At 44.8% G+C, this 25322-nt stretch overlaps 1 protein-coding gene across 8 annotated transcripts in view; it reads left to right on the top strand.

Annotated features, from left to right (window-relative positions):
- The first annotated feature begins 7285 nt into the window (after nucleotides 1-7285).
- The window catches only part of LOC127031580 (sodium- and chloride-dependent betaine transporter-like), a 348260-nt gene continuing 330223 nt past the window's right edge, over nucleotides 7286-25322 (top strand). For 2 of the 8 annotated variants that reach the window (XR_007768566.1, XM_050918540.1), the window contains exons 1-2: nucleotides 7288-7737; nucleotides 22401-22608. Coding sequence is in view for 6 of the 8 variants with exons in the window: in XM_050918540.1 (XP_050774497.1) it covers nucleotides 7669-7737; nucleotides 22401-22608 (277 nt within the window). In the remaining 2 variants the exon portion in view is untranslated. Of the gene's footprint in view, nucleotides 7738-11847; nucleotides 12225-21523; nucleotides 21605-21919; nucleotides 21993-22400; nucleotides 22609-25322 lie in introns of those variants that run through there. The other 6 variants (XM_050918556.1, XM_050918587.1, XR_007768568.1 and 3 more) reach the window with 6 other exon arrangements.

The raw sequence follows: 25322 nt of genomic DNA, 5'->3' as shown, positions 1-25322 counted from the left end.
ATATATATCCCCCTTGCACAGCTCCCAGTTCCTCCCTTGCATTTTGCAGGTAGACAGCTGGATTCTTCATTCTTGTTATTCTGTGCTGAGCTCAAGCACTGAAACAGGTTTAGCGTAATCATTCCTGGTGGAGTCTGAGGCGATTCATTCCATGTCCCAGGGCACTGTAAGGGGATTCCACAGTTTACAGAGCTGGGAATGTGAGGTGGTCTGGTTAGGCTTTATCAAACTGTGTGAGAGGAGAGTTTGCTTCATTCCAGTGAGCGTAAAGAGACTTGGATTAGTTCCACTGAATGTTGTAACTGCTGCCTGCAAACTTCTGGCCTTAGTTCTGCCTGGCATGGCCTCTATTTCCCATGTTCTCTCTCTGCCAGTGCTTCCTATTACAGTTACAGGTCTGGAGAGGGAAGTATTGGAAGGGAGGTGAGGAGAAATTTCCATTGCTCACACACACTCCCCCTCTCTCCCACTCCACCCACAAGTGAACTTGATAATAATTTAACAGGGAGATCTGATGAAGGGGGGAAAGAGGGAGGGGAGAAGAAGGAGAGAGGGAGGGATCTTTTTCCCAATTCCGTTTCTCCCAGAGTTGTAGGCACCTTGACTTGCCTCTTCTTGCATATAATGAGTTGCCGGTTGGCCACCCAGTGACTCAGCAGGACAGTACTGAGCTGCCTGTGGACACTTGAGGTGGATTCAGGTAAGCTGGGTAATCGTTCTGTCCATGTGTCTGTCTGAGTCTGTACATCATGCTGCCTGTGCTGGGGCCATAGGGAACTCCACAGCCCCTGACTGTCGCTTAGGCAGTGACCCTGCAGGCGTCATGAACATTTCAACAGAAGAGCTTGCTGGTGTCCAGGGGTGCATGGAGTATTTTGGTGGGCAGGTAAAGGAGTCTGTGAGAGGGAGAAGCCCCCACTGCTGTTAGGCTAGGAAGAGGGGCCTGAAGAAAGTAAAGGAATTCATTTTGAGGGACCAACTGAAGGGAACTTTCCGTATTGATTTCCAATGGAAATTCTGAGGTGAGAAGGTAGAGACACCAGAGGGGGAAATGGGTAGTGAGGGGACGTGGCAGCAAGAGCTGCTAGAGAGATTGGCAGAGAGGTGGATGGATAGCAAAGGAAATGGGCACTGAGGGATTGCTAGTGGGGTGGAGAGCACAGGGCTGTGAGAGGGACAGGCAATAGGTACCATTAGGGTTAGGGAGTGCATGGCCCAGGTAGCAAAAGGGATGGACAGAGACAGTTATGGGCTCTGAGAAGGACTCACACTGAGGGGAGCAGGCAGTGATGGGGTTGTAAAGCAGGGATGCGTAGAGAGGGTGTATGGGGAGTGGGAGGGAGGACTCAATGGGACAGGCTTCAGAAATTTCATTTGGTGTAAGCAAAGTATAGAAATTCCTTCTCTTCACACACCATCTCCCTGGGGAGAACAGTGTCCTGATGTGCATTTGGGCGCCTGCAGGCTGCTGCTCTGTGAGAAGAACTTTACTGGTCTCCCGGGATGTGTGTTTGCTGGGGAATGTCCTGATCCAAAGATTCTGCAGAAGGGGGGGAAGTGCTGCGAATAGGGTAGTGTGAAGAACTGCACTTTCTTTTGGTTTGCTGGTACTGGAAAAAATATGGGTTTTGGTTGACCCGGATCTGAACATTGTGGAAAATATCAGTGAGTTGAAGAAGTCTGTGCTGGCTTGAACGAAGGTGGTGGGGCCCCTGTAACTTTTAGGCCATGTCTACACTAGAGACCTTCCTGAGGCACAGCTGTACCGATGCCGGTGTTCTGCTGTAAGGTCTCCTGTGTAGCTGCTCTATGCTGACGGAAAAGAGCTCTCCGCTTGGCATAATTAAACCACCCCCACCAAGTGGCATTAGATATCTCGGTGGGAGAATCTCTCCCACCGAAATAGCACTATCCACGCTGACGCTTCCGTCAGTGCAACTTATGTCAGTCAGGGGTGTGTCTTTTCACCCCCCTGACTGAACGTTCATTGGCACAGGGACTTGAAGTTGGATCTCCCACATTTCAGGGGAGTGCCCTAATTTCCAGACTATAGAGCTATTCTCATTGTGTCTTGCTTGCCGGCCCAATGACTATTCAAGTATTTTATACAAAGCACAACAATTTCAACAGGAGAGATGGACCCACCTCAGAAGAGCCAAGAGTCTGCTGGTTAGGGCAGAACTGGGTTCAAATCCCTGTTCCAAAGCTTCGGGGACACCTGGGTTTAAGTCCCTGCTCCAGAGCAGGAATTCAGACCTAGGTCTCCCACATCCTTGCTCAGTGCACTGGGCTAAAAGCTATAAAGTCCCCAACCTCTGGCTCCTCCTGCTGTTTTGTGAATCTAGCCTGGAAATTTCTCTTTGGCTGAAACTATTCAGCAAATTTGTATTAGATTCATGAATAGTTCCAGGTTGACTGAATAGTGTTCATCAGAAAAACTCTTCACCTGAAAAAATGTGCCAAGCTCTAATTGTGAATCCCTTGCTGAGAGCGAGAGAAAATGGGTGGTGCTAAGATGTCTTTAGGAAGAAGGAGTTTTGTCTGTCCGCTGGTGAGAGTGATCAAGTAACACACCTATGCACCAACAGGCATATCTGTAGGCCAGATCCTCAGCTGGTCCAACTCCAGTGACTTCATAGGAGTTGCTCCCATCATTTATAGGTGGTGTGGTCCTGGAGGGCACTGGTCTGTGTGTCTGTGCCTGTGTGCCAGTCTGTCTGCAAGTACACATCTACGCACACATGAACATTCATGTGGATTACTATGTTCGCACAGGCCTGTTGGAGGAGTGTACATGCAACAGGTCATATTAAAAGTTCATGAAAGATATTCCATATCTCCTTTGAATGAGCAGAGCTTTCAGTGTAGTCGTGGATGGTCACTGCCAATCCCACTGGAAATATCTTTGCTCCAATTCTCCTGTCAGCAGCTTCTGACAGTGGATGGGTAAGCCGTGGACTTTAGCATAACCTTGGATGTAACAGCCAGATTTCCCTGAACTGGCAGGGACACAGTCCAAACCTGATAGCTGGGTGCAGGCTAAAGAGATACTCTGGGGGAAAGCTTGCAATTGAAAGCCGCTGTTGGTTTGTGTGCATGTGTACTTGGGAAGGGAATTTCAGTGCTTTGTGAGAGTGTATCGAACTGTAACCTTGGCAGTGCTGAGCACAGCTTCGACGAGTGCCATGCTGGCTTCCCCTACGTAGCTCCGCCAACTGCGACTGTCTACCCCTTTGATATTCCAGTCCTGGGCCACACACATCTTTGCCAGTGCTCCTCTGTCATAGCCTGTAGCACCCCCTTCTGTTCCAGTTGTGGGACCCATGGAGACTGAGGCTACGTCTTCACGACCCGCCGTATCGGCAGGTAGCAATCCATTTCTCGGGGATCGATATATCGCGTCTCGTCTGGACGCGATATATCTATCCCCGAACATGTTTCTGTCGACTCCGGAACTCCACCAGAGCAAGCGGCAGTAGCGGAGTCAACAGGGGGAGCCGTGGACGTCGATCCTGCTCTGTGAGGACGGTAGGTAATTCGATCTAAGATACTTCGACTTCAGCTACGTTATTCACGTAGCTGAAGTTGCGTATCTTAGATCGATCCCCTCCCCTAGTGTAGACCAGCCCTGAGAGCATGGCAGCTCTGTTCTCTCAGTATGTCTGTTCTACCTGCCAGCAGAAGATGGGACTGTTTGTCGGCAGGGAAGGCAGCTCCTGACAGTGCTGCGCGTGACCAGGAGTGCAGGGTCAGTGCACTCGCTGTGGTTAGAGGGATGAGGTTAATGACTTCCTGGGGACAGCAGGCAGTGCTCACTTTGTACTGCTGGATGTATTGCCCGGACTGTCCAGGGACACTGCCTGAGGTGCCAGGAGTCCTGAAGAAGGCCCCTAGAGCACTGTTCCAGCTGTAGAGAGCAGGGGTGACCCTCGGTGGCTGCCAAGTGTGCACTTGCATAGGCTGATACATTTGCTAGATGTAAAGGGATAAGACAGGGACCCAATTTTCCCTCTAGCTGGCAAACCCTTTCCCTGGCTTATGAATATCTTGCCTAATTCTTCCTTCCCTACCCTGCCCCTTGCAATCTTTGCACAGGGCCTTGTAGGACATAGGGCTGGCTCTGACCATGTGTGTCCTGCTCTGTGTCTTCAGGAGAGATTAGACTCCATAAAGCACAGGCAAGTTTGGGAGGGTTTGATAGAAATGTGTCTAGAACGGTACGGAACTGGAGGCTCTGGCACCATCTATCAAGCACATCTTTTGGCCCAGATTCAGAGGCAGGCTCCCCTACACCAAGGTGCTATCCCTGTGACCCTATCTTAGAGACTAATTCTCCCCTGAACCTTGCTAAAGAACCATGGGAGTCACTGGTCTCATTTTAGAGAACTGGAGGCACTGGCTCCTTTGGCCACCAGTGACCTCTGAAGCTCTGAGTCTGCCCCCAAAGCAGTGGCCTCACATGTGAGACTTTGGAAGTGGAGATTGGCCCCAGTGGCAAAATTCAGATCCAGATTTCCGATACTCTAAAATGCAGAGGTGTTGAGATCTAGGAACTTTTGGTTTGGGCCCATCTCTGTCTTGGCAGGGTAGTTCCTCTAATCCCCAGCCAGGCTTTAAGAACCCATTCAACAATGTGTATAGTGGGGAATGCTGAAAGCCATTGAATCAAACTGTAAACACTGTATATGATGAACACCACTTCAAACCAGGGGATGCGGCAGAACCCCCAGTACTCCTAGTTCCAGCACCTATCTGTGCAGCCCCGTGTTAGATCCTAGCCTAGATCAGTGGAAAGCAGCCAAGCTGATGTGGTTCCAGGGAGGAGTCTTCTCCCCTTTGTCACTTATTGGCCTTCCTCTCCCATCCTGGTATATTTGAAATGGGGTCTGGGATTGAGCGGCTGGTGAGTAACAACTATATATTTATTCCAAGTCTGGGAGGTAAGGTTCTTGCTATTCACCTTCTTGTCTCTCTCGAAGTCTCCATGTCTACACTAGCAAGCTTACAGTGGCACAGCTGTACTGATACAGCTGTGCTGCTGTAAGATTGCTGATGTGGCTGCTCTATGCTGACAGGAGAGAGCTCTCTCACTGACATACTAAAACCACCTAACGAGCGACGGTAGCTATGTTGGTAGGAAAGCACCTCTCACTAACATAGTGCTGTGCACACAGGCGCTTATGCCAGCGAAATTTATGTTGGTCAGGGGTATTTGTGTGTGGCATGTACCTGGAAGAATGTGAGCCGTGGTGTTTCTGTGAGGTGCAGCTCCCTGTTACTTTGCAATGTGCTGGGAGCTCTTTGTTCTCTGGTAGCAGGTAGAACCAGCCTGGGAGTTGAGCAGTAATTGTTTCTATAACCTACTTGGATTAAAACAGTTACTTTCTTTAATAGAAAGGCAGAGGGAGCTGATTCTGCTCTTGCTTATACTAATGTAATGCTGGTAACTTCACAAGTTCCTCCTAATTTACCCTGGTCTATGCGAGAGCAGAATCTGGCTCTCTCTCTATACAGTAGATGCAATGTGAACCTTGCCTGACCTGTGTGCAATAATGAAGCAAATGGGGCCGGGGAGGAGAAGTTCCTTTCTGAACTCAGCAGGGTGCCCGTTCCCTGAAGTGTGAGGATCAATAATCCTTGTAATTAAAATCCTAGTGACTGTGTTTGCAGATGCAGAGTCAGATTTTGATCTCACCCCGCCCCACCCCCATACCCAGCCTCATCCTCTTTGCCATTCTCCTTTCTACACTGGGAGCTGGCCTGCACAGTTTGGTACTGCTCGTAATACATTGCTTTAGGACCAGATATAGTTAAAGCAGTACAACCCCCTAGTGTGGATGTAGTTATATGGGTACAAAGACACTTTCAATGCTAAAGCTTTCCTGTAAATTTACAGGCATAAACAGTACCAGTAGAGGCACTTCTGTACCGCTTTAACTGTACCTCCTTCTATACCAATACAGTACTAGTGGTGCGGAATCTGTCTGTCGTCCAGCACTAAATAATCCTGGTTCTTATATTTCCTTCTATGGATTTTCTTTCCCTGGTATCTCTCCCCATTGTTGTTGCGCTTATGATGCTGGCCAATCAGGTGCCAGCTTATGCTAAGGACCCCAGGCCTCAGTGGAACACTGACAAATCCATAGGTGGAACCAGTCTGGCTACCCTGGGTATTACGATTGGTCAAATTAGTATTAGATTAATAATGATGTGCTCTGTGTTAGGCTGCATTGAATACTTGCAAGTTCCTGCAAGCATCAATCTCACTTCTAACATCTCTATCCCATATCGTAAGGTGATAATTGAACATTTGCATTGTAAGCCTTTGTCACTGCATAAATCACCAGCCAGGAGAGAAGCATTAACTAGTGTGAACTACTACTCTTCAAGGCCATGGCTACACTGGCACTTTACAGCACTGCAACTTTCGCGCTCAGGGGTGTGAAAAAACACCCCCCTGAGCGCTGCAAGATACAGCGCTGTAAAGCCTCAGTGTAATCAGTGCTGCAGCGCTGGGAGCGCGGCTCCCGGCGCTGCAAGCTACACCCGTAAGGGATGTAGTTTACGTGCAGCGCTGGGAGAGCTCTCTCCCAGTGCTGGTGCTCCGACTACACTCATACTTCAAAGCGCTGCCGTGGCAGCGCTCCAGCAGCGCTGCTGCAGCAGCGCTTTGAAATTTCAAGTGTAGCCATACCCTTCAGACAGGGCGATGTCCTGCCGGATAAAGTCCCTCTGATAACAGGCAAACCATTATGGAACATCAGACGACAAAAAATATTGCTGCTGGCTCTCCCCCCACCCTGCACCCCCAGTGAAGAGCAGACATGCAAGTGAATTCTACCCATCAGCTAAATTTGCAACTTGCAGCAGAAGGGGGCAAGGATAAAAACCCCTAACAAGGAGGAACTATGTTATTATGCTGCTTGGACAGTGAGGGGCAAGAAGTGCTAAGGATAAGCAAAAGAGCCCCAGTGCTCAGCCTGGATCAGCCCTACAGGACACATAGAGTTTGCTCACTATGGAAGCTTCTATTCATCGTGGCATGTGTCCGGCTGGGTGTGAGTGCCAAAAGGTCTCTAGAAGTGGGGGGGGGCACCAGAAGCTGGACTGTGGCTCTGTCCCCCCACTTTGTCCGAAGCGCCGCACTTGCTCAACTTCCTCCCCCCACAAGGCCCTGCCCGTGCTCCACCTTCCCTCTGCTCTGAGGCCCCAGCGAGGCTCGAGGCTCGACCTCTTCTCCCACATTAAGTCCGTCCCTTGAAAAGTAACCACCTGCAAACAGTGTTTCAGGCCACATGCTGACCCACCCAACTGCAGTTCTTTTGTACAGTGTCATTGGGACAGCAGCCAAATAGGAAAACCGCCCACCTGCCCTGGAAGCTGACAAACTGGTTGTTGCACACAGACAAGCTGCCTGCAGGTGCAGATAAAGGCACCAGACAGAGCGCTGAGTTTGGAAAGCTGCAATAAAAGGCTTCAGCGAGCATGGTCAGAGAATCAGGAACAGAACAGATGAGGTGGCTGTAACACAGAGCCAGGATATTTTTACAGAACATAGAATCTTTTTAATGTCAATGGGAGGAAAACTTTACTGATGAAGGTGCTTTCTGAAGAAAGAAAGAGACGGAGAATGATGGTCTCTGAGAAGTACCGACTGGGAGCATCTTTATGTTCATAGACTGCAGAATGCTCCTATCAAGTGACTTATACTCCAGTTTGAGGTATTTGAGCAGTGGTGTAAGTACGGTGGTACGGTACGGTATGCTGTACCGGTAAGATATGTATAGCTGGTAGGGTGTAGCAGAAAGACACAGGAGGAGCCCGCCACCAGCCCCATCCCCAGCCCTTCCACGCAGATGCATCTCCTGAGTCCTCCTGCCTGAGGTCTGTACAGCAGCACTGCCAGAGGACAGGGTGAATGGGGCGGGTTGAGGCTGAGGGTGGTACAGCAGCTGTACCGGAGGAGCTGCCGGTGTGGGGCTGCCTGGCAGCTCCATATTCTGCTCCTTTCCCTGCTGCTGTTCCAGAAAGCCCTGAGCTCCTGGGAATCACAACAGCAAAAGAAGCAGAACATGGGACTGCCAGGACCAACACTGGCAGCTCCTCTGGCATAGCTGTACTGCCCCAGCCCTTCCACACAGCTGCATCTCCTGAATCCTCCAGCGCAGTGGGAGGAGGACAGAGCCCCCCCACCCCAGCTAATGTGAGATGTATGTGGATCATGGGAAGGGGATAAATAGGGAGACCGTGGGGGCCCCGTGCAGGGCAGGGAGAAGTCACCTGACGAAGTCACACACCACCCCTTTGTGTCCCTCCCATGAGTGCAGCATACCAGCAAGATACGATTTCTGCTTGCACCTCTGTATTTGAGATAGCAAAACAGGTGGAGATGGGAAACACTAGCCTCTTAGGAGATGCTGAATGCATTACGCTTTGTGTCTGAAAATGACGTGGCGAAGCTGCTGCTGGTCCCTGAGAGTGGACACTGTTAAAAGGAAACAAGAAACTAGCCAGGATCTCCTCTGACGTGAAAGCACGAGGGAAAGGAATGAAATAGGGCCTCACGTCTGTGGGTTGTGCAGAGATTTTTTTCTTAGAAGCAACAGGCAAAACAAAAGTGGTGAACTGAGCAAAGGCTGCATAACTCTTGTGCTGCGTGATAGTGTGACTGGTGAGAGAGAGAAGCTGTTACTGAGTAAGCCACAAAACCTTGAGCATCTGTGTCACTTGCATCCCTGCCAGTTACTTGGGGACCCAAGAAGAGAGCCTGGATGCCATCTGACATAACGGATATATTTTTAATCTCATCTTTTTTATAGGAAAATTAGGCTACAAAGGCACAGTGATTTGCTGTTAGTAGACAGCACTCCTTGCCATCTGTCTGCTTAGGTGTTTATCCCATGCTTGCTATTGTATACACTACCTCAGAGTCACTGCAGTTTGATTTGGCCTATTATAGAGAGAATGGCCATCTGCAAAGTCCAGCTCCACGTCTTGATGTCTCTGAGATCAGGGTAGTTTGTGGTCAGGGAATGGGCATAGGGGCAGGAGCTATGGGTATGGTGGTGCTGCAGCACCTCCAGGTTTTACGTGGGGCTCTGATCCCTGCCCCACATGCGGGGTCCTGGCTTCCATTTCCACACCTGGGCTCCACTCCTGGGCCCCCACGCAGGGTTATGGCCCCATGCCAGGAGGTCCCGGCTGCTGGCCCTGCACCTGGGGTCTCGGCTGCTGGCCCCAGACTCAGCCCCCTTATCCCTGTCCGATTCCCCTGCTCCTGTAGCGACAGCTCTGCTACCAGCCCTAGCTCTGGGGGGGAGGGCACAGACAGAGGTAAGGGGGCTGACTCTTTGCACCTCAACTATTAAAAATGTTCCAGTGCCACTGAGAGAGGGACAAGAAGTAACTGAAACTAGAGAACCTCTTTGAATCGCTATTTTTATTTGAACTGGAACTGAACCTGACCCATAACTTTGTCCTGTCTACTGAACTAGGGTGACCAGATAGCAAGTGTGAAAAATTGGGATGGGAGCTGGGGGAGGGGATAGATGTAAAGGGACCCCCAGCGGACAGCTTGGGACTGTGGGATCACTGTGACCCCTTAATTCTCCAGCCTGGGCTGTCTCTCACAATGCTTTGCTAATGACAAGCAGCAAACCCCTCCAGGCACTGTGATCACTTAGTCAATTACATGCAGGGACACACCCAGCTAAATTTCATGAATGCTCTCTATACCATTCACGAAACATACCCAGGGAAAAACCAGTAAATCTCCTCCGCCCCAGTGCAAGCTCATTAATTAGTTCGCCATTCCTTCAAAGGGTGGTGGACATGCCTCAGCCTGTAATCTGAGCAGATTCCCCAAGCTCTTCAGACAAACTCCCTGGTTAAGATAAACATTAAAATAAGTTTAACAACTACAGAAAGATAAGTTTTAAGTGATAAGTGGTAGACATAAAGGTCAGAAATAGTTACCTAAGAAATAAAAATAAACACACATTCCACATCCTAAATGTTATCAGACTCAGTAAGTTTTGAATCAAGCAGCTTTTCTTGCCCCACCGGATATTGCAGGCAGGTTATGGTTCTTAATACACAGTCTGAATTCTCTGCTCAGCCTGAGACCAGTCTCCCCAGTTCAAAGTCTTTGTCTTTCCAGTGTTCCTGTTGCCTTCAGTGCAGGTGTGGGAGGAGAGAGGAGATTGTATGATGCCACCATCCAGTATTTTATATTCTCAATTCATGTCCCAGGGAAGATACTGGCCCAGGCATGTCCCGGTGGGCCTTGCTGAGTTACAGAGTTGAGTAATCCCAATTGTGCGGTGTTTGCAGGACTGTGTCTTATTGAATTGTAAGTCACTTGTTTACAGTTCCCCTGCTGGTGAATGGCTGGTGATGATCATTTAACGCTCACCTGGGTGTGGGTCCCCTCTTTTGTTGCCACTGGGGAGCTAGCTGTAGGTGCCTCCCAGCCTCACAACATATTTCAATAACAACCACATACAAAATCTTATAACTTTCTACATACTACCGATATACATATTTTGACAGAACAATGAGTTTCAGCAGCTCATGACCTCTCATATGATACCTTACAAGGCATGCTGTGTATGAAATACCACAACCAGCAACAAATGATGAGTACTGGGGTTACAGGGTTCAATTTAAGGTACAGTGCATCACAATAGGGTCCTATCGGGGGACAATAGGGTCCTATAAGACAAAGCTCCTAATATCGGAACGGTCCCAATAATATCAGGACATCTGATCATCATAAACTGAACTGGAAAAAAATTGGGTGACTGGTTAAAATAAAGGTCTGGCATTTTTTAAGCCCAGTGCATTTAAACTACTGCGATCTTATTTTCAAACGAGACAACACAATAACAAATAGGCTTGTGATTGCTACAGCAAGGCTGGTGCCAGTAGAATGAGATGAGAATACAAGGATGCCAGCCCACAAGAGTGGGGAGGGAGAGAGAAGCTTAGGAGCAGTCTGCCCAACCATGAATCGTCTCTGAGATTCCCCCTGGGGAGAGAAGAGGTGGAATGTTACCTTGTCCCAGAAGTTAACAATAACAATAACAGAAGTTAACAGGCAAAGGTATTGGCACCCCAACTCTTCTCCCACTTAGGCAGGGCTCCTCCCTCCCATCCCCAACCCCTGGGGAAGCCCCTCCCTCCAGTTGCTCTCCCTGAGCTAAAGCCCATGCCCCAAACTCAAATGTACCCTGTCACTGCAGAGATCCAATATTATGCAGCAAATATTAGATGTTATTTTAGTTCACGCAAACAAATTATTCATGAAGAAATGTGTTTATTTGACAACACAAAACCAAAAAGTTAAATGGTGATAAATAAAAATAGTTTCAATTTCAAGTTTCAACTCTTTTTTTAATTTACCTCACTAAGATTGAAATTTGATCTGAACTGGTGTTTAATTTTTTTTTTTGAGTGGCTGGAACCAAAACTGAACCCGAACACAAAGAATACAATTGAACCTGAACCTGAAACAAACCAAAATAAATACCAGTTTGACTCCCTGCCAGGTTAAGGTACTGGGCTGTGACTCAGGAGATCTGAGTTCCAGTCCTGGTTCTACCACAGACTTCTTGTGTGACCTTCAGCAAGTGACTGAATCTCTCTGCCTCATTCACTATCTGTAGAAGGGAGATAAGCCTGCTTTCCTCCCACCCATGGCCTTGTCCATGTAGAGACTCTCTCTTTCTATGGTGTATGTGCAGCATCTAGCACAATGAGGCCCTGATTTAACCAGAGTCCCCTAGGGGTTTCCATAATATAAAGAGATATGAACAAAAGGAAGCTGACTCTGTGGTTTTGCTTCAGGTCCATCTCAAATAAATGAAGTTAAGGTACCTGCTCCCAGCATCAAACAACATCTCCAATCAACACAGACAAAAGCATCATCTTGCCTGATGATGTGCACTGGGCCACAGCAAATCGGAGCGTAGTGAAGATTGTGACAGATCAAATGAGAAGCATCTAAACTTCCTTTCTCCTTCCTTGCTCTTGTGCAGAAGCATTGCAATGAAATCATTAGCTGGGTGGCCTATCTGCTGCAGATGAGGTGGCAGTGAAAGACACTTTGCCTGCCTTGGAAGCTTAGAGAAGGCTGTCAGGAGAAAGCTTTCAGAAGTGGCTAGAATTCAGAATTACATGTTGGTAGGAGATCTGGCTGACGGTGACAGTGTGGGAGTCTGAGGGTACGTCTACACTACGGGATTATTCTGATTTTACATAAACTGGTTTTATAAAACAGATTGTATAAAGTAGAGTGCACGCGGCCACACTAAGCACATTAATTCGGCGGTGTGCATCCATGGTCCGAGGCTAGCGTCGATTTCCGGAGCGTTGCACTGTGGGTAGCTATTCCATAGCTATCCCATAGTTCCCGCAGTCTCCTCCGCCCCTTAGAATTCTGGGTTGAGAGCCCAGTGGCTGATGCGGCAAAAATCATTGTCGCGGGTGGTTCTGGGTAGATGTCGTCAGTCATTCCTTCCTCCGGGAAAGCAACGGCAGACAATCATTTTGCGCCCTTTTTCCCTGGATTGCCCTGGCAGACGCCATAGCACAGCACCCATGGAGCCCGTTCAGCTTTTTTTTTTTTTATGGTCACCGTATGTGTACTGGATGCCGCGGACAGAGGCGATACTCCAGCTCTGCACAGCAGCATTCATTTGCTTTTGCATGATAGCAGAGATGGTTACCAGTTGTTCTGTACCATCTGCTGCCAGTGTAATTTGGCAATGAGATGATGGTTATCTGTCCTTCTGTGCTGTCTGCTGCTATCATGGGTGCCCCTAGCTGAGATTGGCCGGGGGCGCAAAAACAAAACTGGGAATGACTCCCTGAGTCAATCCCTTCTTTATGGTTTCTAAAAATAGAGTCAGTCCTGCCTAGAATATGGGGCAAATGTACTAGAGAAGCAGTGTATCAGAGAGTACAGCTGCTCGGTGTAAGATTCCACATAAATGATGAGCTACATGCCATTCACGGGGGGTGCCCCTGCAACAACCCCATCTGTTGCTTCCCTTCTCCCCCAACCTTCCTGGGCTACCATGGCAGTGTCCCCCCCATTTGTGTCATGAAGTAATAAAGAATGCAGGAATAAGAAACACTGAGTTTTTAGTGACATAAAATGAGGGGGAGGCAGCCTCCTGGTGCTATGATAGTCCAGGCAGGACATTAAGCAGTGTGGGGGAGAGGAACCTAGCATCCCACTGCTATGATAGTCCAGGCAGTACAGAATCTTTTCTTTTCACATGAAAGGGAGGGGGCTGATTGAAGCTCAGCCCCCAGTTGCTATGATGAAGACTGTTACCAGCCGTTCTGTACTATCTACTGGGAATGACCGGGAGTCATTCCTATTTTCACCCAGGCGCCCCCGGCCAGTCTCACCTGAAGCCAGCCAGGAGCACTCACGGGTTGATAAGAAGGACAGTTACCAGTCCTACTGCACCATCTGCCACCGGGGAGGGGAGAGGAGAAGATACTTCTCTGCACTGCTGCAGCATCGCATCTACCAGCAGCATTCAGTAGACATAGGGTGACACTGAAAGAAGTCAAGAAATGATTTTTTTCCCTTTTCTTTCACGTGGGCGGGGGGGAGTAAATTGACGAGCTATTCTCTGAACCACGCCGGACAATGTGTTTGAACCTACAGGCATTGGGAGCTCAGCCAAGAATGCAAATACTTTTCAGAGACTGCTGTGGACTGTGGGATAGCTGGAGTCCTCAGTACCCCCTCCCTCCCTCCATGAGCGTCCATTTGAGTCTCTGGCTTCCCATTACACTTGTCACGCAGCACTGTGTAGCCTGTAGATTTTTTTTTCAAACGCTTTGGCATTTCGTCTTCTGTAACGGAGCTTTGATAGAACAGATTTGTCTCCCCATACAGCAATCAGATTCAGTATCTCCCTTATGGTCCATGCTGGAGCTCTTTTTGGATTTGGGACTGCATTGCCACCCGTGCTAATCAGAGCTCCACGCTGGGCAAACAGGAAATGAAAAACAAAATTTCGTGTGGCTTTTCCTGTTTACCTGGCCACTGCATCCGAGTTCAGATTGCTGTCCAGAACGGTCACAGTGGTGCACTGTGGGATACCGCCCGGTGGCCAATACCGTCGATTTGCGGCCACACTAACCCTAATTCGACATGGCAATACTGATTTCAGCGCTACTCCCCTTGTCGGGGAGGAGTACAGAAATCGGTTTAAAGAGCCCTTTATATCGATATAAAGGGTCTCGTAGTGTGGACGGGTACAGCGTTAAATCGGTTTAACGCTGCTAAAATTGGTTTAAACGCGTAGTGTAGACCAGGCCTGAAAGGTTCCCCACCCCACTGAGCCAGAGGGAAACACACTTGTGCTTCAGCAGTCAACAACCTGGAACAGTTTAGGGATTTCTGTAGATAACAAAAGTTTATTATGAAAAAGCAGTATTGACTGAGCTGTAACAAAATGAGACCCCTCTTAGGGATATTTTGTAGAAGTTTAGTGAACTAAAAAGGCTTAAGATACTAGACTGTCCTTTTAAAAATAGTGTTTTTAAAGTATCAAAACAACAACTGGGTAAGAATATGAAAACTGGCAATTGAGGGGAGTTTACATGTGTTTTAATAAAAAAACAAGATTGCTTTTTAAAGTTTGGATTTATACAAAAAACAAGAAAAAATAGCTTATGTAAGAAAAGTTAGCTTTTTTTTTTATACCAGAGATATAGAGCCTTCCTCCCTCACCTTTTCTTCTTCTTTTTTAATTTTTTTTTTAATTTAAACCAAGGACAAATACATTTAAAAAAAGCCAGAGACACAGAGATTAGGCCCTGGGGGTAAAAAAACTTTCCTGAGTTTTCAGGGAGCATGTTGATAACTCTTTTAGTTAAACGGTTTTGCAGGCAGCTGTCTGTGTTAGTTGTTATGCTTTAGCATGGGCAAGCGTTTATTATTCAGAAGCACTTTCCCACTTTGAGGTATTATCTCCCCCATCTTACGGCCCATCAGAAATATTAACAAAAACAAGCTTAAAGATACTTTGTAGCAAGGTTTGCAAAGCAATAATTACAATTTTGTTGATCATTATCTTGTCTAAGCCCCTAGAGAATATATTTTGTTTTGTTTTTATAAAACAGTTCTATGCAAACTATGAAATAGTAGATGAGAGACCTGAGACATTGTTGAAATGAGAGGGGCTATGATTAAGTCCTAATGCAGAGGGCCTTGGGGTGGAAAATGAAAAGGTGCAGCCGAAGCGGAAGATGATATATTTAAGAGGGGTTCTGGGGCTGCTTTGCAGCTGTCCATAGGGAGCCTATAACCCTCACGCACAAACACCAGGGCTGGGTGAGGTCGGTGGGCCTTTGTTAGAGGATCAGGCCATTCATATACCTTTTGTTGTTGTTGACAAACTGTAATCTACTGGCACCTTTGCTGCGGGGGCAACCTTCTGCCCTTTTGACAAACTCCACACTCCTTGAACTCCATAAAAACACGCTTTACACAGTTATTTTTAACTGACATCTTATCTTACAACACACCCCGTTTTGTTCCCAAAACACACTCTGTTAGTGTTTTTTCTTAGCAAGATTTTGTAATTTGCTGAACGAAGATGATGTTCAACATTTTGCATTAAACATTTACCTGTCGGTTTGACGATTTCATCTAAAACACTATTTGGGTCCTCGGCCTCTGTCACTTTGTCCACCAATTCTGCCCCTAGAATGTTCCTGGGTTAAACAGAGGCACTGCAGAGTGTACCCCAGCATGATGATGATGCTATTTAACACACTCTCCATACACAAACTACCACTAATTTCTTTAATTTTACAATTCACATCGTTTAAAGACCAGTATACGCAGGCAGGATGCCGCTGACCGGGGGCATCTATGGCGCACCGAGGACAATCCTTATTTTGTTTCTCTCTCAGGCAGTGCTTGATGATTCCGTGCACAGCTGCTCGCACAATTGCACGCATCCCAGTTTTATGGTTATGAACTAGCTCCGGCTTAATACTGAATTTCTCCCTCAACTTTAGATAGTACAGGCCTATAGAATAAACGTCCCCCACTGTTTGGGCATTCTGTGGAGCCTCTGGTTTTGTGTCAGGGCAAAAACAGATTGGGCCCAAACCACTCAGTCCTTCGGAGCTGTTGGTGTCCAAAAGACCTCTGAAGAACTATCGCTCAGCTGCTGAAAAATTGACAGTCAGCAATGTGTGTAAGGCATCTTTGTACTTTTTCATAACATGATTTTAAAACCTTTTACACTGTGTATCAAGAGACCCCTTCTGCATGCAGCTTTTAAAAATCAACAACAACTGAAATATGTCTCTGTGCAGGCTTGATCCAAAAGGCTCTAGCCAACCGAGCATCGGTCCCTGCCAAACCATCGCTTTGAATGTTCTTACATACAACGTACCTGTGCCTCGTCTCCATACAGACCTTTGTTTGAATCATTTGGGTTTCTTCTTACAACGGCAGCCAGCCCTAAATTGTCAGCTAAGAGTATCATGTGTCCTACCTCCCTAAGTAAGAAGGAGCACCTCTATTTAAACAGGTCTGCACCTTGAAGGGCCTGGCCAACGCCACTGGTCAAGCTTCTCATGAAGAGACGTTATACAGTCGCTGCTATGGGACCTGAAGAAACAAACACACCATTGTGGCAAACAATGTTTGAGACAGGTAATGGGAGCAAGGAGACAGGGCTAGCTAACAATGCCTGTACCCGCAGGAATAATGTGGTGGAGAAACACGAGGCCAGACCTCTGGGCCATGATTTGTTTGAGACTCCGGCCCTTGAAATCAAACGAGCTCCTCCTTACTTAGGGAGGAAGGGCGCATGATACTCTCCAATGGCAACAAAAGAGGGGACCCACACCCAGGCAAGTGTTCAATGATCATCACCAGCCATTCACCAGCAGGGAAACTGTAAACAAGGGATTTAAAATTCAATAAGACACAGTCCAGCAAGCACTGCACAATGAGGATTACTCAACTGTGTAACTCAGCAAAGCCCACCCAGACATGCCTCGGCCAGTACCTTCCTGGACTTAATACTTCTTAGGACTTAATCATAGCCCCTCTCATTTCAACAATGTCTCAGGTCTCTCGTCTACTGTTTTATATTTAATGCTGTACATCATCTAGGGTTACAGTTTGCATAAAAGTGTTTTATAAAAACAAAACAAAATATATTCTCTAGGGGCTTAAACAAGATAGTAATTATTGCTTTGCAGACCTTGCTACAAAGTATCTTTAAGCTTGTTTTTGTTAATATTTCTGATAGGCTGTAAAATGGGGGAGATAATACCTCATAAAGTGAGAAAGTGCTTCTGAATAATAAATGCTTGCCCATGCTAAAGGATAAAGACTAACACAGACAGGCTGCCTGCAAAACCGTTTCACTAAAAGAGTTATCAACATGCTCCCTAAAACTCAGGACAGCTTTCTTACCGCCAGGGCCTAATCTCTGTGGCTCTGGCTTTTTTTTTTAAATTTGTTTGTCCTTGGTTTAAATTAAGAAAAAAAAATATTAAAAAAGAAGAAAAAAGCGGGGGGTGCGGTGGGGGGAGGAGGAAGGCTCCATATCTCTGGTTAAAAAAAACCAGCTAACTTTTTTTACATTAGCTATTTTTTCTTGTGTTTATTGTATAAATCCAAACTTTAAAAAGCAATCTTGTTTTTTTTTATTAAAACATATATGTAAACTCCCCTCAGTTGCCAGTTTTCATATTCTTACCCAGTTGTTGTTTTGATACTTTAAAAACACTATTTTTAAAAGGACAGGCTAGTATCTTAAGCCTTTTAAATTCACTAAACTTCTACAAAATATCCCTAGGTGCCTTGTTTTGTTACAGCTCAGTCAATACTGTTTTTTCATAATAAACTTTACAAAAAGACATAATGCTTCAAATAGGTCTCACTGTGTACAGAATATCCTTTAAAAAGGTCAAGTTATGTTACATCTCAGACAATTCTGTATTTTCATCTTAAATGTTAATAACCTTTATATAATAAAACACTGCATGTTTAGCAAGTGTTAAAAGTATGTGGGGGGAGTCAAAGGGTGAGGGTATTCTTCAGATAGGCTCTCTCTAAGCTTCAGGCAGTTACAAAGCAGTGGTTTTTGTCTTTTACAATCAATAAATGGAATAAAATACTTGTTATAACTTTCATAAAGTATCTTTCAATGCAATCTCACAATTTTTTAAAACTTTAACAGCATTTAAAAAGTTAGGAAAGCAGTCTGTGTAAAAAAAACCAAGCACACTGAAGAAGTGACCCCTAGAGCCTTGCTAAAACAGACTATAGTGCATGGAGCACTGGCTAGCCTAATTAGTCTTAATCTGTTTTTAAAATGTAGAGAAAGCTCCACCTCCAGCCTGTGTTGTATTATTTTAATAAAATCTATGGACCCAAAACAAACACAGGAGCTTGTACCTGTGACTCAGCACACAGGTTGAAAATATTTAAAAACAAAAACATTCTGATAATGCAACAAAAAAAAAATCATACTTAAATCTAAAAGCCCTAGGAAAATAAAAGATTACTATAACTTTCATAGGAATTTGTTAAAAAGTGGGGAGGAAAATAAACTTCTCTCTAATCCATGGGATTACAGAATAAAGGGCATATAAACTAGCTGTTACTAAAGTTCTGTGGTTTTCACTGGGGTGTTTTCGGCATGCTCATTTTTTTTTTAATTGAAACACTTGTAAAAATGTTAAATAAAGGGCTCTGTCTTCATATAGACTTGTCCTTTAAAGTGTTTATTCCTTTACAAAACTTAATATAACTTTCACTTGTATTTGTTAAAAAGCAGGCAAAGAAGCAACCTTCTTATCTCTAATCTACTGGTTTACAGAGGCTGTTTTTGCTGACAGCTGCTTTGCCGCAAAAGCGTACTGTTTCAGTGTCCTTACTAAAAAAAAAAAAAAAAAAAAAAGACCAATGCGAGCCTAAAACCTAGGGAGAAACTTTATCACTATACATTACTTTTATAAACAGGTTTTCTGTGTGTTTAACCCTGGGTTGTTTCTGCATACTTACATTTTATTGAAACACTTATGCTAATGGGACTAAATAAAAAAAGTGTCTTCAGGTAGCCTGTTTTTCAAAGGGGTCTTCTTTTCTAATCCACTACCTTCAAAGGGCTGTTTCATGTTGTTCTCACTAAAAACATTGGGAAAAAGCTTTTAAAACCTTTTTCTTAGTCAGGGTTTAGGCCAGAGGTGCTTCTGCATGCTTTTTTTTTTTAATTGAAACACTCCTGTAAACAAAGGGCTGTGTCTTTAGGTAGGTTTGTCTTTTAAGTGTTTATTTAATAAGTTACAAAAGAGGGTTTTAGGCATTACTTTAAAAAACACATTTTAAAATTGTTTATAGTATGTGTTGGGCAGCTTTCCTTACAGTGTGGGAAAAAAAGAGAGTCCTGGTTATTTAGATAAGAGCAGAGCAGGGGCCCCTTTACTTGTTTTCTTTGGGGAGAAAAAAAAGGCAGAAATCCTCTGGCTACATACTTTAACTTCTTTAAACGTTAATGGTTAAAAAGTTTTTATTTTATATAGTAAGCTTATTTACAGTTAAAGTTACTATTCTTTCTAATACAAGTATTTGGCATAATTTTGTTTTAAAAACAGGCCTAGGGCAGCCTTCTCTCTGGTCACAGAGGCTGTTTTTGCTGACAGTTGCAAAAGCCTGCTGTTTTCACATTGTGCTTACTAAAAAATAACCACCTTAGCCTAAAACCTAGGCAAAAACTTTTTTATTACTTTTATAAACAGGTTTTTAACCCTGAAGTGTTTCTGCAGACTTACATTTTATTAAAACAATTATGCCAATGGTGCCATATAAAGAAATGTGTCTTCAGCTAGCCTGTTTTTCAAAGGGGTCTTCTTTTCTAATCCACTACCTTAAAAAAGCTGTTTCAAATGGTTCTCACTAAAAACCTTGGGGAAAAGCTTTTTCTTAGGCCTTGGCTACACTGGCACTTTACAGCGCTGCAACTTTCTCGCTCAGGGGTGTGAAAAAACACCCACCCACACCCCGAGCGCAGCAAGTTAGCTGTAAACTAATCCTCTTGGGGAGGTGGAGTACCTGCAGCGCCGGGACCACACTCGTACTTCAAAGCGCTGCCGCGGGAGTGCTTCCACAGCAGCGCTTTGGAGTTTCGAGTGTAGCCAAGCCCTTAGTAAAGGTTTTGTGGGTTTAGGTCTGGGGTGCTTCTGCTTGCTCTATTTTATTAAAACATATGTAAAAGGAATGTGTCTTCAGGTAGGTTTGTTTAATAAGTTAAAAAGAGGGAGTTTTAGGTATTACTTTAAAAAAACACATTTTAAAATGGTTTATGGTATGTGTTGGTCAGCTTTTGTTACAGGGTCCTGGTTGTTTAGATAAGAACAGAGCAGGGGGCCTTTTCATGAAAAAAAAAAAAAAGTGAAGGGCCTCTGGCTACATACTTTAGCTTTTTTAAACTTTTATTGTAAAAAGTTTTTATTTTATATAGTAAGCCTATTTACAGTTAAAGTTACTATTCTTTTTAGTACAAGTTTTTGGTATAATTTTGTTTTAAAAGCAGGCCTAGGGCTTTCTTGTTATGTTCTGGCCTTATGTCTAATCACAGAGGCTGTTTTTACTAACAATGGCTTTGCTGAAAAAGCCTGTTGTTTCATATTGGGCTTACTAAAAAATAACCACATTAGTCTAAAACCTAGGGAAAAACGTTATGACTATACATTACTTTTATAAACAGGCTTTCTGTTTTTAACCCTGGACTGTTTCTGCAAATTCACGTTATTAAAACACCTATACCAAAGGAATGTGTCTTCAGATAGGCTTGTCTTTTCAAGTGTTTATTCCTTTCCAAAACTTTCATCTCTATTCGTTTAAATAAATAAATAAAGGGTGGCGGGACCAGACAACAAACTTCTTCTCTCTGATGCACTGTTTTACAAAAGAAGGAAAATATAAACTGTCACTAAAAACCTGTGGCTTTAAACCTGGGGTGCTTCTGCATGATTTTTTTATTGAAACACATGCAAAAGGGATGTGTCTTCAGATAGGTTTGTCATTTCAAGTAATTATACCTTTGCAAAACTTAATGTAACGTTTACCTGCGTTTGTTAAAAAGCAGGTGAAAAAGCAAACTCCTTCTCTATGATCCACTGACTCACAGATGCTGTTTTGCTAACAGGAGCTTTGCTGCAGCTTCACATTGTTTTTACTAAAAAAATAACCCCCGCTAGTTTAAAACCTAGGGGAAAACTTTTAAAAATTGTCTGTTACTAAAAGCTTATGGTTTTAACTTTTATAAAAAACCCAACGTAAAAGGGCTATATGGCAAAAAAAATGCTGAGGGTCTGTTTCTTTAGATAAGAATAAGACACTTACAAGGGAGGTGAGGGGAGGGGGAGAGAAGAGAGTTGGCTCTTGTTTAAAATCTTGGAGACTATAGGATTGGTTCAGGAAAATAAATTATATGACGCTGCTGTAGAACAAACTCTGATTGGTCCGATCCAAAGGCGCTGATAACAAGTCTGAAAGTTTCTTAATGGAGTAGTTGCCTCATTCTACAGAAAGACAGGAAAAGTAAAGATTATGTCTCTCTCTGATTCAACCATGTGCTCTCTATCTTTGCCCTTTGCAAAGCGGGCTTTCTTGTCCCTTTTCTTGCCCTGTTCTTTCTCTCTTTTTCTCTCTGACCTCTTTTTTTTTTTTTTAAACCTACACTGGTATTGAATGCTTTTTTAGTCACTTCTTTTTACCATGTGCTTACTAAACAGGCTCTGCCTTTGTAAATTTCCTTTTTTTAGCTGTGTGTGTTTTTCTTGGCCATCTTGATAGTTTTTACCATGTGCTTACTAAACAGGCTTTGCCCTAGTACATTTTCTTTTTAAACCTAGTTTTTAATGTTTTAAAATGCTTTTTTTTAACCTACACTGGTATTGAATGCTTTTTTTATTCACTTTTTCACCAGGTGCTTACTAAACAGGCTTTGCCTTAGTAAATTCCCTTTTAAAACTATTTTTATTGTTTTTAATATTATTCAATGTGTTAAAGACTCTTTTCTTAACCTACCCTGATAGTAAATAGTTTAATTGTGTTTTTCTTAGCCACTCTTTATAGTTTTTACCAGGTGCTTACTAAACAGGCTTTGCCTTAGTAAATTTCCTTTTTAAACCTAGTTTTCAATGTTATTTAACTTTTTTCTTAATCCACCCTGATAGTTAATACACCTTTTATATTTATCTCAAAACTTTCTATTCTTTAATAGCATACCAAACTAATGGGGCATGGAAACCTGCCAAAAATGCATGGTGATGAATACTGCTCCTGTGTGTCCTGTAACAACTTTTTATAGTCTGTGCTCTGTTTTCCCACACAGTTTCCCCTGCTGCGTTGGGCCACGGAGAGTAAAGCACCTGTGGAGGCTGATCCCAATGGCAGCATGGTGCTGCTCAAAAAGGAGCCGGAAATGGAGCCAAGAGGCCAGTGGAGTAATAAAATGGAGTTTATGCTCTCCATGGCTGGGGAGATCATCGGCCTGGGCAATGTCTGGAGATTCCCTTATCTCTGTTACAAAAATGGAGGTGGTAAGTCCATAAAGCCCAGGCTGTGTGAGATGTTGGCCCAGGAATACGAGCACCAGAGCAGGCACTTTCATCTGTTCATATATACACATCCATACATACAGACCAGGCCTACCCCCCGTACCTCCAGTGAAGCAATCACACAGTGAGGTAAGCTGAGCTGTGGGAGACAAATCTCACTCCACAGGTGAATGCTCAGAGTAGCTCTGCCGGATGGAGAGGAGCATTCCAGCTTTCAGTAGGATCCCCATTTTAATAATGGATGAACCTCTAGGTTTGCCATTTGTATAGGCAGCCAACAGGTGAGATGCCTATCTAAAACACAGCTGAATTATCAGAACTTTTGGGGGTTCCCTCCAGCAGGGAACCCACCCTGTCAGTTCCCCCACCCAACAGTCCCTGGGACCCTTCCTCCCCAGCCCCCATTCCCCCTCCTCCCAGCTATTCCCAAATTCTCTCTGATCACAGCTGATCTTCTGGCAGGGGAAAACACTTTGTTGCTGTTATTAACAAGGACAAGTGCAGAGTCCTGCACTTAGGACAGAAGAATCCCATGCACTGCTAGAGACTAGGGACCGAATGGCTAATAGCAGTTCTGCAGAAAAAGACCTAGGGGTTACAGTGGATGAGAAGCTGGATATGAGTCAACAGTGTGCCCTTGTTGCCAAGAAGGCTAACTGCATTTTGGGCTGTATAAGTAGGGGCACTGCCAGCAGATCGAGAGACGTGATCATTCCCCTCTATTTGACATTGGTGAGGCCTCATCTGGAGTACTGTGTCCAGTTTTGGGCCCCACACTATCAGAAGGATGTGGAAAAATTGGAGAGTCTAGCGGAGGGCAACAAAAATGATTAGGGGGCTGGAGCACATGACTTATGAGGAGAGACTGAGGGAACTGGGATTATTTAGTCTGCATAAGAGAAGAATGAGGGGGAATTTGATAGCTGCTTTCAACTACCTGAAAGGGGGTTCCAAAAAGAGTGGATCTAGACTGTTCTCAGTGGTAGCAGATGACAGAATAAGGAGTAATGGTCTCAAGTTGCAGTGGGGGAGGTTTAGGTTGGATGTTAGGAAAAACTTTTTCACTAGGAGGGTGGTGAAGCACTGGAATGGGTTACCTAGGGAGGTGGTGGGATCTCCTTCCTTAGAGGTTTTTAAGGTCAGGCTTACCAAAGCCCTGGCTGGGATGATTTAGTTGAGAATTGGTCCTGCTTTGAGCAGGGGGTTGGACTAGATGACCTCCTGAGGTCCCTTCCATCACTGATATTCTTTGATTCTATGATCTCCTTCAGGGCTTGGGCTGCTCCTCAAGGGCACCTGGACAGTTGCCCCCTATTCTGTATATTCTGTGACCCAGGCGATTCTCCCATCCCCACTAAACCCACCCTTCAGGCCTGACTGGCCCATGATTGTAGCCTTTCTCCCAGTACTTTGGTATTCTGGTAATCAGGGATCAGGAAAAACACTTATCCAAACAGAGGTGTGTTGTCCCCAATGAATTCTAAACCTGAGTAAGGTCATTGGATTTTCAAAGCTAAAGGATGAGGCACTTGTCCTGGGGGTAAAGATGAATTTGAGGAGCTTCAGGAGGGTGTGCCTGGGAGGATGAGAAAGGAAAGGACAGCACTACCTCTACCTCTTCCCCAGTAATAGATCTATAAGTAGCTAACCCCTGGCCAGGGGAACATTCCTACAGAAATAGAATGAGAATACTTGTGGCACCTTAGAGACTAACAAATTTATTTGAGCATAAGCTTTCGTGGGCTAAAACCCCCTTCATCAGATGAGCTTATGCTCAAATAAATTTGTTAGTCTCTAAGGTGCTACAAATACTCCTCCAACGAAGTGGGTATTCACCCATGAAAGCTCATGCTCCAATACGTCTGTTAGTCTATAAAGTGCCACAGGACTCTTTGCTGCTTTTACAAGTACTCCTCGTTCTTTTTGCTGATACAGACCAACACAGCTACTACTCTGAAACCAGTTCCCACAGACAGAGTCCATCCCCCTTTAGTGCTGCTTCTTGTGTAACTTGCTTAATTCCTTATTCCAGTAAAACTGCAGTAAGATTTTTTTAAATGGTTAAAAATGAGATTTTCTAGCGACCATAATAAAATGAAACAGAGTGAGCGGGAGATAATTGAACATCACGAGTTTGTTTATAAAAATGGTTGGACTTTGGTTTATTACGGAAAACTAAAATAATATAGTCCTGTAAGGTATTAAGAACACACTTGTGCTCCCATTCCACGGGCAGGTCCTGAGACAATGTTTACAGTCCTATATACCACTCCCCCTTTGATTTCCCATTCAGTAAAGGCCAGGTTACAGTGACCTTGCATTTGGGTCTCTTCTGCCAGGTGAAGCAGGAGTATCAGGACTGATAATCCTTGCGGTCTCTATCCTGACCAGTGTAACTGAAAAAGCTACTTGCATACATTCTGTTGCATTAAAAATTACTAAATTATTTGCCTCAATGGTTATTTCTAATGTAGCTGTAACATATCAGGCTGTGATCTTGTTAGATCTCTCAGACTGACCACAGCTAGGTCTGGGCAAAACTTGGCTGGGAGACTACCACAGAAAATTCAAGATGTTGCAGAAAGTGGTTTTCATGTTTTAGTACAAAGCACCCTTCTCGCTGAGAACCAATGGCTCAGAACTGTGTTGAGGGGTCGGCTGATCACTTGTACAGTCATGAAAGCTTCCATGTCATT

This window comes from Gopherus flavomarginatus, chromosome 1, assembly GCF_025201925.1.
Source record: "Gopherus flavomarginatus isolate rGopFla2 chromosome 1, rGopFla2.mat.asm, whole genome shotgun sequence".
Taxonomy (NCBI): Eukaryota; Metazoa; Chordata; order Testudines; family Testudinidae; genus Gopherus; species Gopherus flavomarginatus.
Note: the sequence above shows the minus strand (reverse complement) of the source record. Positions and strands in the feature narration are given on the sequence as shown.